Below are 16,387 nucleotides of genomic sequence, written 5' to 3'. Positions count from 1 at the left end.
GAGAAGCTGGGAACCACTGGTTTCGACATGTCATTGTCATCTACAGCATGAACAAACTACAGTATATGGCTTGGGGGGGTATATTGGCCCTTGTGTCATGACCCATCAATGCTCACATTTGAATTACTTTGACAAACATGCAAGTCAAACACTGGAAACATTCCAGTAAATCACACATTTCTCTGCTGCCTTCTAAGTTCAGACTTGCTTTTAGCGAAGAAAACTAGGACAGCACCCACAACTTGAACTCTGCCACGTTAAGATTACCCCATAAAATTCATAACTGCCTGGCACAATCTTTATTAATGCACACATCTTGAAAGAGAATATGAAACTCTTTTCTGTCTTCCTGTAGGCAGCCTGCCCAGAGAGACCAGAGCGGCGGTGCTTAGTCACACACCCTGCTGAGTGGAAAGACAGGAAGAAACCAGGTGGGGGTCCAACAACACTTTTCAAAAGCTCACGCACATCAAGTCTCATCACAGAGTGTTTGAATGGCACATGTGGGCAGGAGAGAGCGCGGTGAAGGAATGTGGTACAAATAGACTGCTGCAGGGTTTGTAGGGAAATCCACTTTTATTTCTATGCAGTCTTTTTTTTTGGAAGGGCTTCACCTATTTTTAGCCTGAGGCGTGATGTCACCTTTCACCCTTCAACAATTCAGGATTACAACCCATGTAGCCACAGGTAACAGAATGAATCACTGGCAGGCAGGCAGGCAGCAACTTTCAAACGAGCTTGAAAGGGCCATTAATTATTGAGACTGAATAAGAAATCACACCCTTTTGTAATTCTGCTTCAGCTCCAGCCAGGAGTGCTTCTGCAATTGGCGTTCCTACCTTGACAGAGATCCATTATTCCAGTCAAATCTCTAAGTCAAACATGTTTTGATTTAACATGTTATGTCATGCAGTTCACTTGTTAGATGTGTTACTATCATACGAGACATTCTGCTTTGCTCATGATGGCAAGACCTGATTTCCCCTCCACTTAGCGCTCTGGCTTGGAGGGAGACTTGCTGAGATTAAAGATCGGTTTCATATGGAAAATATTATGTTGAAAATGCAGAACTAACAAGAAAGGGCCAGAGGGTGGCACTGCAACAAAGAGTTGGCCCTCTCATAGAGGCAGCGCCTCTGATGTTAATACTCTTACTGATTTATGTGCCAATGTGAGTTTTGTCAAAACAAAGTCAAAGATAAAGCGACTCTGGATGGATTTCCTGCTACATGTAATACTCAAGCAATCCCTCCTTTCAGACCTCTTTGTTGTGTCTTCCCTGTTCCTGTTATCAGAAAATCCGCAGCTCTTTTCGCTAAATGGATCAAACCACACAATCAGCCCTCAGACTTCTCATTGAATAGCTTGGCCGTGCTGCTACCTAAAATGGATAAGTATGCCAAGATGAAGTCTGCAACCTCTTCTTTGCAAAACTGCTAACAGATGGAACAGATGAGCTGCAGTGTGGTATTTTTGTCGTAGGCAGCTAACTTTCCTCTGAATGGAGCCCATTTTATTACGCTGCAAATCACCATACACTGACCAGTTAATAGTCACAGATGTAGGCTGTCACTAAGGACAATGTTGTTACGAGTGAAATACTGCCTGATTCTCTTACTACAAATAAAAGCTTTGCCGTGCATGCTGTCGTGCAGCCATTTCTAAGTGTAGAATATAGATCATCTGGGCACACAGTGTAAAGAAACCCCAAAGAGACAAATTCCACAATCTGTCACTGTGGCCTTTCCAGCCTCTCCGACATGAGAAGATGTAATCTGTGCATCAGTCTTCGGCCCCGTAGGAAGTCATGCATCTTCTTTTGTGTGGCTTTGCTTGTGTAAACTGCTTCTCGTGAGGTGCAGCCATTCCAGAGTCCCCCCCCCACCCCACCCCAACCCCCGCCGCCCTCAGCAGCTCAGCTCTGAACAAAAAAGACAAAGGGCCTCTCTGCTGCAGCCTGCAATCGCAGCTGTGATAAGGCTCAGCGTGTGTTTACCGTGTGGGGAACCTGCTGGGCCGTGTCAAGCTTATTCTGATTATTGATGCACTGTGGCATTTCACAGACGATGACCATCTGATAAGGCCTGAAACTGGCCATGATGAACAAACCTCCCCACTGGCCTCTGAGCTGGGGCTGCATCCATTTCGCTGGCCAGCTTTGATGTCTTGAGGAAAAGTCGCGATTGTGAAATTTTGGATATTCTCAGCAGCGGCTCATCAGTTTACATTGCTGAGAGTGAAAACATCTTTGCCTGGTGCACACAAATGTGGTATAAACAACTGAAGAACATCCCTTGTGTTACAAATTGTACAAAAAATAAAAATAAAGTGATAAATTCTTTGTGGGACCCGCATTTAAAGAGCTGCACTCCTCATATAAATACTAAATGGAATAAACATGTCAAATTTATTGAGCTTCAGTGATAAAGACAAAAAACAACATGCTCACAATGACTATGCAAACATGATGTTTAGCAGTATTAATGTTGACCTTTTTTACTGTCTTATTTTAGCTTTTTAGCATGCCAACATCTGCTAATTAGCACTTAATGTATCATTATAGATTTGTAAGTTTTTGGTCATAAAAGTATTGAACAATTTTGATCTCATGACGGCGATAGACAACATGATACTGGATCACCAAGTGATTTTAATTCATCCTTAGGGGGGCATGAGTCTGTAATACATTTCATGCTAATTCATTTTAACAGCTGTTGAGACATTTCACTCTCAAGCAGGAATGTTAATAGAACTGCAACTGACATTTTTTTTCCACTTTCGAAATAATTTACAGATCATTTTCTTGTCTCAGTGATTAGTGGTTAGGTATATCAAATGTCATAAAACAATGAATAATGCCAAACACAATACCCTAGAGTCCAGAGTGACATCATCAAATGTGAAAATCCAAAAATGATAAAATTACAGTCATGTCAAGTCAAGAAAAGCTGCCCATGTTCACATCTGAGAGCATAGAACTATCACATTTTTGGTATTTCTGCTCACCCACATGAATAATCAGTTATCAAATATGTTGGAAATTAATTTTTGGTCAATCAACTAATCATTTCAGCTCTAAATGTGACCCACATGGCAGAGCTAGAGGAAACCTTGACAGTTCAACAAAGTCATGAGAAGTCATCCACTGAACAGTAGACTTGTGTGGTATCACTCTATTACGGTATACCAGGGTGTCTGGAAATCCCAATGATATGATTTTTAATACTGTCCAAATGAGTAGGTCCTAACCTTTCTATTAAAGTGATACAGAGATGCTATATTGAGGCAATGTATTGTAGTACACACAATGCACCACCAGAGGTCTCTACTGGTGGAACTGAGCTGAGAAATACAACAACTGCCAAGTGGTGGGGATAATGTTACAGGAACGGTAATAAAGAAAAATGCCTCTGCCCCTGTTTGGAAGTATTGCTACACATACCTTTATCTTGACATGACTTCTTCCAACTGCAAAGAAGCTCATAAGCACATATCGGCGTTCAGCCCACCGATATGTCAGTATACGTCACAGCAACAAGTGTCACTGCGTGCTCCAGCAAGGAGGATGCTTATTTTCGACCTATTCATTATTATGTAAGCCATACATATTTTAAACCAGCAGGACTTGTCTAAGTAGACTAACTGCATAGGAGAAACAGAGCACTGTAGGCTGGAGAATGACACATATGCTACAGTAACTTCTTTTTTACTCAAATACTGTCAGATACTGTCAACTGGGGTGAAATGTCAGGAAGGTATGAAGGTATGAATAAATAGATACTGCCTAAGCCTGCTGAGCACCATGACTGTGTGTGTAGTGTGCGATGACAAACCCTGTTGTTCAGAGATTTCATTAAAAAAAAAAAACAAAAGTTAACTTCATGGTGGCTGTAGAGAGGAGAGGCCAGGGGATCACCAAACACAAAGTCATCCTCTGGGAACAAAATCTAATGTCGTCCATCTAATAGTTGCTGAAATGTTTCAGTCTGGACTAAAGCGGTTGGTGGACAATTGCCATCCATACAGCCTAACCACTAAAAAAGGCTAAAAATACAATATTTATTGAGTTTTACACATAAAATCAAGCATGAGAACGTTGGAGAGAAGAACCATTGCTGCTTGCCACAAAAAACTATTAAATTCTCATGTGATTGGATAATGCCACTGGAGTTAATTTTGCATGCATAGCCAGTACACAGTAGAACTAAAAGAACAAAAGATCTTTCATTCTGTGTTCATAAAAGCAGTATACTACTCTGTGGCGTATGTTTTTTTTCAGTGGGGTAAGATGATCCTGTATCATTCTCCCCCCTGAGAGACTGCCAACATACTGCTGTCTCATGGACACAGAAAACCCAGCAGCTGGCCTGGCAAGCAGCGTGCAACTACCAGGACTACCCCGGGCCAAGGTGCCGGAGTCTGAGCCCAGAGCCTGGAAGCTCCACTCTCTGAAACGGGAAGTGATATCCGAGCGTGAATCCGATCTAGAAGTGAAACCTGGTGATTTCATAGCCAGTTGAGCAAGAGCCAGGAAATTATATCTTCACTGCATGGATGTAAAAATATCTGCCTTAGCATGTGTGCCACAGGGGAAACAAAGCAAACGTAGACTGCAGCTATAACACAAGATGCTTCTCAATCACTACAAGCTGCAGTGCAACAATGTGTCTTTGTGTTAGGTCAAATAAATACTGGCACGCAGACAATGAACACGAAACACTATCATGTCAGCCCCTGTCTTTCTGTGAGCTTTTCTTGTTCTGTGTACGTATGTCAGTGACATTTCAAGGCTGACGGGCGACCTTGGACAGACACACAGGGTCAGACAGTTAGCACATGTGTGAGCCCCACGGCCACGAAACCTGAGCCCACCCTCAATGTGTGACACTAGAAACCAGCGCAGTCCTCCCCGACTGCTGGGCAGAGAGATCTGGGAGGAAGGGGAGCTGGAGGGCAGAGAAGCGGGGAACTGGGGAGAGGTAGCTAATCTGGTAATTATGTTTGCCGCTGCTGCTAACTCCACCAGCTCTGGAAAGGTCGAGACAGAACAACATGAGATAACACCAGTTATGAAAACTCCACGGTCCGTCCCACATGGGGGGAGACGTGGGAGGAGATAAAGTAGGAGATGGAAGGATTATTTGGGAGTGGAGAAAAAGTATGCTGGCACGCTCTGGTTCTACCTATCATGATAGAGGCACCAAGTTGAATTCTGGGTCATGGATAGGCGTGAGTGTCCCTCTTTCAGGTCCAAGAGGCTCAAAGAGGGGCCTCTAATGCCGTCATTTCAACAATAGACCAAGGTGTTAGGTGCAGATACAAACCAGGGATTTACAATATGTGATCAGAGCCCAACTGATAAATTGCTGGCTGGGCATATATTGGCTGGAATCAGATTATTACAGATTTATTATATATATATATATATATATATATATATATATATATATATATATATATATATATATATATATATATATATATATATATATATATATATATATATATATATATATAAATATATAAAAAAGGTCTTGGTGTCCTTGATGAGTATTAAATTCAGAAATGCATTAGATATGTTGGAGATTTTTTGTTGCTGATTTGATTTTCTCTGGTAGCATGTGTAGCAGGATTTAGGATCACCTTAAATTTAATTTCTTCTTAAATAAGAAAAATGACAATAAAGTTACCTAGTACCTTGTATTGATTTGCTCATTTTTTAATTGTTAAGTTGCTCGCTCAGTGCTTATCTTGCTCATTATTCTTTCATGACCCAGTTTAAAGAGGCTACAGTAAATATTTTTTTGTGTTTCTATCTACCATAGATTTCTGACTGGTGGAGACCAAAACTGGAGCTAAAAGGAGAGTGAATATTTACCAGGTGGCTAGAAATACAACCTTCTAATGAATTGTCCTCCAGAGTGCACTGGCAAGTTATTTATTTATTTTTTTTTTTTTAATGTTTAAGGGTTCTGTTCAGTAAAAAAAATATGGTTATTAATCTTTAAAGTGCATATTTATGGGATCCTAATCATAAATGATTGTTGATTGTTATTTACATACGTATGTAAAAAACCGCAATTAAATATTGGCCAATAAATCATTACATTTCTTTTTGCTCTAAAGTACAGGTACAGTGTGTAGGATCTAGGATATATATAGGCAGAAATGGAATACAATTTAATACATATGCGATCTCTTGTGTATAATCATCTAAAAATAAATAAATAAATCATAGTGTTTTTCAGCATCTAAGAAAGAGCCATTTACCTCTACATTTTACACATTTTTATTGTTGGGTCCATGGTTTTGGAAGAGACCTCTAGTGATAATTTGGCACCCGAAAAAAGAAAAGAAAAAGTTATCAGAGAAAAAAAGATGGGCAAAAAAGGTGAGCACACATTAGCAGGTGCAAGGCTAGCTGCCCGTCTCCGACATGCCAGACAGACCTCTATGGATAATTCTGCACCCTGTAAAAACCTTGTGAACATTGAACACTGAAGGAATTTTAACCGGGAGACGTTTCAGCTTGTTGCAATCTGCAATCCTCACCACTAGATGCCACTTAATCCCCCTAAATCTTACACACTGTTCCTTTAAAAATCAGTATCACCCTCAAAACTCCACTATCGGTCAGGTTGTTGTACCATATGTCATAACTAAAGCACAGTATAACAAACACTTGCAGACAAGTTCACAGACCCAACGTCAGCTATACAAGTTTGTGTGAAATGTCATTTGACTGTGCCTCGAGTGGCTTATCTCACCTCTCCAGCCACAAAGAACAGCAGCGGCATCTCCTCTTCCTTTGCTTTGTACTTGGCCATAAGCTTCTCTGCGATTGGCTGAATCAGCTCCTTGGCTGGCTCCAATTCACCTTCTTCCTCTGCATCTGAACAAACCAGGAGAAAGACACAGGAAGACATTAAAAGTATATTTAAAAAAAAAGCCATCTGGGAAACGAAAAAAAATGCACAGATGAGTGAAATGGGAAGCACGGAAGGAGAGTTGGCTGGTGGACAGATGAGTGAGGACATGAAAGAAAGAGTACAGATGGTCTTTGTCTTGTTTTGTAATCCAGTTTTACCATGAGAGACACCAGGGTGGTCTCAGGGTCACCACTGTCCAGCTTTGGCATTTAGTCTTCACAAAACCAGTAACTGTCCTACATTCATGTCATTTTTCTGTGCTTTTCACAAACCACCTGGACTTTGCTTCCTTGCACCTTCTCTATTAGCATATAAATAGATATATATACGAAAACAGTTCCGACAGACCTTTGGACTTTTCAACACTGGAAGAAATTTTCCACAGAGTCTGACATTCAATATGGTCCACATAAATGCCACTCCATTCATGCAGCTCCAGGCAGAGCCCCATGTGGAGCTGCAGAGGCTGCCCATCTACTCACCCACAAACAGGACAAGGCAGGGCCCCTCGTGGAGCTGCACGGCGTTGGCCTCGCTGAGCTCCAGCACGGGCCGAGGGTGCCAGGGAAAGAGCCGGCACTCGGGGTCATTCAGCACCTCAACGCGGCCCTGTCGCGTGATCATGTGACCCTCTGCATCAAGCAGAATCAGCGTGGGAATACCTGGTGAGGGAGAGAGAGGAGGTGAGGGTGGTGGGACAGGAAGAGAAAGAGCAGAGAGCAGGAAAACAGCGTGGGAGGTGGTTTGGGTCATTTCCGTTTATTATGATGCAAACTGCTTCCTCTCCCACTGAGATTCTCTTTGTTGTGTGGAAGTTTTGGACCTTTTCTGACCAGTTTTTGCCTCTGTCTGCTTTCACTTGTGCTGTGCTCACTTTTTCCACATGTCATCCCTCTGACTACAATCTCCTCGCCCTATTAACAGCCTTATCAATCTCCTCGCCCTATTAAGACATCAGAAACAGACACCATCCAGGAGCATACTGTCTACGTGAGTGTGTTCCTGTCTGCGCATGTGGACTGAAGTCAGCAGAGGTGGGGGCCATCATGAACTGCATGGGTGGGGGTGGGGGGGGGGGGGGGCAGTGTTGACTCGTCCTCTATGCATTCCTCAAATTCTTTGTAGGAGAGGCCGAGAGCCAGCTCTTACTAACTTCATCCACAGCCCTCTGTGCACACACACAGAGTGGAGGGAGAAAGAGCGAGACACAGGGAGAGGCGCAGCACTTCCGTAGCGAACAAGACCGTAGACTTGATAACCGGCCCACATTCCTCAGGCTGCAGGGCAATCCGTGTTAGTGTTTGTCTGCCCAGCACAAAGAGCTGCCAGCCATTGTGCCAGGGTTTCAGTGTGTGTGACGTAACGGCAGAAAAAGAAACCTACACTCTCTATTCTCAGCTTGAGGATTTAAAAGCAACATTAATAATGAGGAGGTAGCTGCACAATACCTTGTATTCCATATAGTCTGTTGAGTCGTGACCGCCGAGCCTCGTCTGAGTATGGCACCGCCAACCACGGCATCTCGCTGAAGTACTGCTTAAAGGACTCCTCTGACCTGGAGAGGAAAGAACAAAATAGATAGTGATTCAGTGTCTCAATAAACAACCAAATAGCCAAGAGGGATTATTTGTATTCTTAGCAGACAGAGACAGATGCATGTGTCAATAATTATGATGTGGTCTATTTTCTGGCTCTGTGAATCTTACCTGTCGGCGCTGACAAACACAATCTCAAACTTCTGACCCGACTCTTTGACGGTTCGGTATGACTCCACCAAGACTCTGGTCAAACTGCGGCATGGCGGGCACTAACGGAGAGAGAGAGAGAGAGAGAGAGAGAGATAAAGAGAACATAAAAGGGAGTGAATCATGATTACACATCAGACATAATCACAAATTCCATCTCTTTGGGTATTTCCAAACTTTCTTCCACCAACAAACACCTTTCCACAAACTAGTAATTCTCTTTTGTTTTGTATCCGACTGCTTTCAAAAATAGACTTCTTAAGCCATTAATCCTGCTGTAAATCTCCAGCTTGAGAAAGTGTTTGTTGTTCTGTGTGTTTGGAGAGCCCACACTGTGTCCAGGCAGGGGGAGCACTGGTATGGCTGGCATTATTATGACATCAGAATCTAGTTACAGCAGACAGGGTTTAAGAACTTGTGCAATTCATGCTTTTTGGGGGAAACATTTTTGGACCACCTCCTCGAAGTTTGCCTTCTGGTAAAAAAGACGTCGGAAAAAATGTCTCCAGTAAAATATTGTTAGTTTCTTTCCATAACCTATTTGGTTATCATATTCATGTTTATACCTTATATAAGTAAAGCCAAGTCAAGTCACTCCTCTTTACACAGCACATGAGTAATACAACAGGAGGTTAAGTGCCTTTTTAAGGTGGCACTGCTGATGAGCCTGTTTTTTAACTTGCTAGTAGAAGCTATACATATCATTAGTAATCACATCATTAACTGTTATCACTATTTTTATTATTATTACTATATTTTTGTATTTTTTTATGTACTTCTTGTGTGTCTAGAGAGGATGGGCTGTGTGTGTGTGTGTGTGTGGGGGGGGGGGGGGGGGGGGGGGGGGGGGGGGGGGGGGGGGGGGGGGGGGGGGGGGGGGGGGGGGGGGGGGGGGGGGGATAGGAGCTGCCTTATCACAGGTTTACATGATTAAAGAAGTAAAAGGTAAATAAAAGAGAATAAAAGGTTTTATTACATAAAGTAATACAATAAATATAATAATAATACAATAATAAAGCAAGGGCAGGACTAAAATGGATCATAGACAAATTTGATAAAAAGAACAAAAGCATCAGTCATCTATTAAACAATGACGGATTATTAATGGAAGTATTGTGTCAAACATATGGATTTTATTACCCTAATGTCATGCAGCCTTGCAATGTTAATAAGCAATGCTTTCATATGTCAGCATGTTACTTTAGCTTTCCTTCTTTTTCTACACAGGCTTTTAATATTGAAGCCATGACTTGTGAGTATATGTAGGCGTAAATGTGTTTGTTAATTTGTATATGTATATCGGAAGTCTCTGTGTACATACATGTCTTTTATTATTTATTAGCTTTCCTTCTTTTTCTACACAGGCTTTTAATATTGAAGCCATGACTTGTGAGTATATGTAGGCGTAAATGTGTTTGTTAATTTGTATATGTATATCGGAAGTCTCTGTGTACATACATGTCTTTTATAATTGGTTTCTTTAATGTTTAAACAAATAAACAAGATTACTGCTCATTATCTCACCTGTAGGTTGAGTATATTTTCTGTCTCAATTTATTGACAAAGTGCACACCGTGTTTTATTACCATTCAAGCTGATTATAGTGGATAAAGTACATCAAGCACTTGTATTGATCCAGGCATGAACTCTCATCATACCGACACAAAGGGACTGTGGGAGTGAGAGAGTGAAGGACAAAGCCTCAATCAATTCCCTGCTCACTAATCGACTTCTTTTGTGGTTGCACATATAAGTAAACACTGTGTACTGTAGTAACTTTATAATAGTTGGTGTCGAAGCTGAAGCATCATAAAGAAGTCTTATGTTGGCGTTTTTTGTGTGGATATTTGTGACTAAAAACTATCATCTTAAGATTTATTGTTAAGAGTTGGAAGAAACATTCCCTCACTCTGCAGGCAAAAAAAGCAAAAGCACAGTGAAAAATATAGGTCATGTTTCTCTGCCACAGGCCATTTCATGTCCCAAGAACATTAAGGGGAAAAAAGCTTCTGTGTAAACGGATGCCAAGGCCAGGTGCTGGCATTCCATATTTGTTAAATTACTTTAATAGTGGATAGATTTACACGACTAACCAGGAGGAATGTGGTGTAAAAACCCCGCAAATAAACTACTGTAATGGCTTTTGTGACTTGTCCTTTTGAATTTTGTATGGGTCTGGGGTCTGAGCCAGGCTTCAGGCGTCACCGTTCTGAAGAGCCGGTCTCTGAGGCTGCGGCTCTGGCAGCTGCGGTGATGACTGGCCTCTGTAAAGCCTGAGCTGCATCTCATCAGGAACAGCCCACCGATGATATAAAGACTTTTATGCCTCACTGAGTCATGACCTTCAATGGCTATCAGCAGGTCCAGCAGAGAAAAAGACAATAGTGATGATGTCAGTGGAGTGTGGTGAGCAGTGCCTATGTTTAAAGAGGTCCAGAGGTGGTGGTGAGAGCAATGACAGGGATAGCAAACCACTGTTAGTGTAAACACACAAACACAATGGAGTCACTGCCACCCTCCTGCTCCTCTCTCTTATCTGTCTCCACTAACTGCTCCGTCTCTTCCTGCTCCGCTCTGCTGCCGATGCCCTTTCGTTGCACCAATGTTTGGGTGTTTTGACAGAGTAAGAAACCATACAAGTAAAAAATCAGCGTCCTCTTTGTCCCATTTCTCTCTGCACTCACCCAGTGTGCTGAGAAGTAGACTCCCACGAAGTGTCCCTCCAGAGAGCTGCTGTCTGTTGTCTGCCTGTTGTTCCTAAGCAGAGGCCCTGCCACCACCTCCGCAAATGGCTTCGGCCCCCAGGGGAACTCCAGGCCTGAGAGAGGGTAGGGGAGTGGAGGGGGCAGTGGGCATGGATACATGGGGAAGAAAAGGATTAGAAAAAGAAAGATAAGAAAACAAAAGTTCACAGCCATGCTAGCAGCTCTGTGAGGCGGCACATGAGTCCAGCAGGGCTTTGGGCTAAATGCTAACAAGCATGCCTACATGCCCAAACTGACAATGTGAACATGCTGATGTTTGGAAGAACTAACTTTAGTTTACCAAGGTCACCATCTTAGGTTAGTGTGCTCATAATTATTAGCTAAGGCTCATCAGTATGTCATTAGTTTTGCAGGTTATTTGGTCATAAACCAAACTATTAGACCAACTGAAATTTTGACCTGGTGATGGTGCTAAATCGAAAGTCAGGAGTTTCCCAAAGTAATTACAATTTATGCTGACGGTGACATTTTGGTGTCATAGGAACAGAATGAGAGAAGAACAGACACTCACATTCAAATCGACACAGCAGGATGGTCAAAGCGGTGGATATTTTTAAGTGTACGGTTCCTATTACAGCTGTTTTAAAGGGCTAACTTTAGTAAAAAGTTCCGCAAAAACAAACCGACTTGTGGCAAGTCACAAACTCACTGCAGCAACAACCAAATGATTAGATTAGATTAGATTAGATTAACTTTATTAATCCAGCAGGAAATTAAAGGGCCAAGCAGCTCACAGTAAAAAACAAATTAAAAACAACAAATTACAAACGACAAACAGATAAAAAACACAAGTCTAGAAAGCACAGAAGGACTAAAACCTAAAAATAAGAATCAGAGGGCAGAGGGGTCAATAGTAGAAAACTCAAACTACTGCATTCGAGTAGTTAAACTAACTTGTTTCAGGTGAGATGAAGAACCAGAGTAGGACTGTAACCAAAAATCGTTTTCATTATTGTTTAACTTTTCTAATTCTTTCCTGATAAATTGTTTGGTCTATACAATGTCAGTAAATGGTGAAAATGCTCATTCCAAGTTTGACGTCTTCAAATGTCTTTTTTTGTGCAAAGACTAAATAAAATTTAGTTTAAAGTCATAGAAGACGAAGGCAAACACAAAATTCTTACTTTTAGAAGTACTATTTAAAAGTACCCTTTTCTGTTTTTTTTTTTTTTTTTGAATCAACAAATGGTTGCAGCTCTAAACTAAAGACGCTTTTTCTGTCTGTGTTGTGGCTGACAACAAGAACTTGTCATGTATACATCACTTACAGGCTTTTTTGTGACATCTGTGACTGAAAAGACACACTGCATTCAAAATATGGTTTTAATGACGACTGAAAGCCGTGCCTCTCAAGCAAATGAAGGCTGCCAGATCTACTTCCCTGCCGCTCTCCTTCACACTTTTCATTTCCTTTTCAAGGTTGTCTTCATTGTTGCTGTCGAGCTCTGGAGATGCATTTGGTAGAGGCAAATTAAAAAGGAGGCAATCATAAATAAAACCTTGTATGGCTGGTTCATAATGGGCTCTTTATGCGAATGTGGCAGTCTGGGGCTTCATTAAGCAGGAATGACACGTCTGCATTGCGCTGACACGGCCTTCTATTGTTGTCCTGATTGTAAAAGTGCACTCCATCTTTGCGCTGTAGGCTAGTCTGCCGCCACTCAAGTCAGGCCTTTCATGGAGAGTGAAAGGCAGAGGGCCCTGAATCGTTTGCCCGCCCCTCCCAGTCAGGATGTCGGCAAACTTTTAGTGCCCTTTTTCTCTTTCTAACCGAGGCTGCATTGATTTGTCGCATCAGTTTGGCTCTCAAATGAAGAAAAGATGAAAAAAAGTACAATAAAACAAAAAATGTGAGCCTGTTAAGTGGTAAGCATTATAAAATGAAGCCATAATAAAGTCCTGTGCCCATATCTGAAACTGAGTCCAGAGATGAATCTGTTCTCCAGCTACATCTACTTTGGAAGAACGGCTAATGAATCATGGATAATTCTGCCGGCTTGGACTGGCTTTCATTAACCACGCAGCGAAATCTGTCACAATCCTCATGTGAAATCCATTCTGCTTTACCGCTGTGCTGCCATAGAGCCGCTATTCTCTCTCCTCACATGACTATTGGCACTTCTTTTCACGCTGACCTAACGCAGTCTGAAGAAGCAGCGTTTAAAACATTGAGATCTTCACAGCCTCAGAGGACGTCCTCTGCACGGGGAGAGGAATGCAAGTTCACTCTTGTTAATTCTCTGTTTCCACTTCAAAGTGCAGAAATTATAGGGTTTGCAGATGAGGGAGTGAGACACGGACACGCTATAATATTCATGCAGCACCATAATTATGAAAGAATCAACACAAACGAGTGGTGGAAAAGTTATTGCAAAATGTTTTAGCCAAATGCTGAAAGATGTGGCACTGCAATCTCTCCACAGGGACCTCTAAACCGGTAAACACCATCACAGAGTGTGTTGTGTCTGTGTGTATGCAGGTGTGACCTCTGCCCTCATTTATATCTTGGTTTACTTACATTTTAATCAAACTCATTTAGGTGGTGCAACTAAGCTGTACTGTACACTTAAGTATATAATCATAAGCAGAATTACATATTATTCTGCGTTGTTGCTGAGTTAAAGGTCTAGTGTGTGGGATTTCGTGTCACTGAGCACCGAGGATCACAGACTGCAACCAGCTGAAACTTCTCCCATGTGCCACTCCCAGTTACTCCCAGTTAACTTTTCACAAGTATTCATTGTTCAGGAGGTTTTTTACTGGGAGCCAACTTATCCACAGAGATCTCCTCCTCTCTAGAACAAATTGATCCAGTGATTCACACCAGTAAAAACAGCAAATAAAGCAGTTCCACATTACCAATCAGTGTTCTTTTGACATTGTTTGGCTTGTTGCTGATAAGTCATGAGCACAGCACCAGCTAATGTGTGCTCACCATTTTTCTCTGATAACTTAAGATCCAGATTTTCAGAAGGTTTTTACCAGGAGCCGAATTATCAGCAGAGGTCTCTTCTCCACTAAAACAAGACGGCTCAGTGATTTAAACCAGCAAAAACACAGATTAAACCAGTTTCATGTGAAGAAAGAATGTTTTTCTAATGTGGTTTGACTTGTCGTAAAAGGCTGCTACCTACAGTGGCTGATCTGGAAATGCAAATGACCCTTTCTAGATGCAGTGTTTGGTTTGTCCGTTCTGAGCTACTGCAGAAACACGATGATGCAACATGGTGATCTCCGTAGACAAGGACCCGCTCCCTATGTAATGTAGCTATAAACAGCTCATTCTAAGCTAACAAAAACACAATGATTCTTATTTTCAGGTGATTATACATGAAAGAGACATACTTATGGTCTTTTAAGTTTTTTCGTTCTTTTTAAAATTATTATTACTCCAGTTGTTTTTTGTTTTTTTTTCCAAGCAGAAATTAGAAATGTGCGTAAAAACACATGAAGCTGACATTCCAGAAATAAAAAAAAATATATGTTAAACTTAAGGTGCTCAATCATACCCCCTTGCCACAGGGGAATATTCCTACCTGCTGTAGTTTTATGGGAGGCAGGTATAACAGCAGAGTAGAAGCTCTGAGAATTTGGGTGTGTTACTATCCCGATAGCAGTACTTCAGGATATTACTCAGGGATAAGCAGCGTCTCGTCTATTACCCACAGCCCACACAAACTGAAGAATTCAGGGTCACACAGGTATGACAGACAAAGTATGTGCGAAATTGATGTTGCTCTGACCTTTTGACCCTCAAATGTCTTCCTATTACCTCATTTAATGGCGAAATATTTAGGGTTCACGGCTGGCAGTTGGGGTTGAGGTTAACCATTTAGTAGAGGATTAAGTTCAGAGCTTGAGGTCAGAGGATAAAAATAAATCAGCATGATGTCTTTCGCCAATAATACCACAAGTGCACGTGTGTGTGTGTGTGGCTGCGGAGACTGTCGACCTCACCTTTAGGGTCATCTCTGACCACCAGTAGACCATTTCGACACACCACCTTCCCCGTAGCTGCGTCCACAAACACCAGAGATGGGATGCTGGTCACCTTGTACTTGTTCCACAGCTTCATCTGTGGAGAGAAAGAGATGAGAGGAATGGTTGGAAAAAAACGATGGAAAAAGACCTTAACGTTCTTATTTATATCAATTCCAGTGCTGGAAAAACATTGGAACCAGTCTAAAAAAAACGTCTTTGGTGCAGCTATGCAGTGCAGTATGTCCACCTGAAATACTGCAGTATAAATGAAACAAATGTCATCTGAGCACTATATGTATTTTATAGCACAAACACCTTCTTTATTGTTAAAAAGAGACTCAGGAGGTAGAATAAAAAAAAATGCAGGAGTGCAGTCAGTGCTGAGGTGAATTAGCAGAGGGTGAGGAGCAAACTGCTGCACTTAAAAAGAAGCTGAATTGGAGCAAATTCATGCTGTCCCTGCTGTGCCATGAATAAAAGTAAAAGCAGCTGAAAAACACACTAGTTTTTCTCTGCAGTACAGAAAAAAAGAATCCTTCAGAATCCTTCCTAAAGTGTTGAGCACTGTAGGACCTTTTTGGACGATTCAAGCTTCCATATCATTTATGAGCAGCGATAGGCCTTAAATATAAATTTAATAAATGAGTTGAAATGAATACAGCCTCATAAAGTCAGAAAAGATCCTTTACAGCCAGAAATCCAAGCATGAACTGACGCTATTTATAGAGTTCAGCGATCAGTGTAGTTCTTAACATCAAAGAGGAGATCAAGCATTTCACATATCTGAGACTTACTTTCCATATCAGAGGGAAGAGTCCTACGCTCTGAATAGAAAATAGCCTTGCCTTGTAAAGAGTGGCAATCTGCACTGTGCAATGTTGCTGCTTCAGCATGTGCACAAAAAGAAAAAGGGGATTCCTCACATGAAATCAAGATACCAGATCAGACCATTCAGACAGGATAGTGA

The 16,387-nt window shown here is 41.7% G+C and overlaps 1 protein-coding gene across 1 annotated transcript in view; it reads right to left on the bottom strand.

Annotated features, from left to right (window-relative positions):
* Positions 1-16,387, bottom strand: part of nxn (nucleoredoxin) — a 76,231-nt gene that overhangs the window by 3,618 nt on the left and 56,226 nt on the right. Inside the window, exons 2-7 of the mRNA XM_042486680.1 lie at positions 15,397-15,514; positions 11,359-11,492; positions 8,636-8,736; positions 8,378-8,484; positions 7,412-7,591; positions 6,768-6,892 (exon numbers count right to left, since the gene is read on the bottom strand). Of these exons, the coding sequence (XP_042342614.1) occupies positions 6,768-6,892; positions 7,412-7,591; positions 8,378-8,484; positions 8,636-8,736; positions 11,359-11,492; positions 15,397-15,514 (765 nt within the window). The remainder of the gene's footprint in view (positions 1-6,767; positions 6,893-7,411; positions 7,592-8,377; positions 8,485-8,635; positions 8,737-11,358; positions 11,493-15,396; positions 15,515-16,387) is intronic.

Source organism: Plectropomus leopardus, chromosome 5 (assembly GCF_008729295.1).
Source record: "Plectropomus leopardus isolate mb chromosome 5, YSFRI_Pleo_2.0, whole genome shotgun sequence".
NCBI lineage: Eukaryota > Metazoa > Chordata > Actinopteri > Perciformes > Serranidae > Plectropomus > Plectropomus leopardus.
The sequence above is the reverse complement of the archived record's forward strand: the minus strand, read 5'-3'. Positions and strand labels throughout refer to the sequence as shown.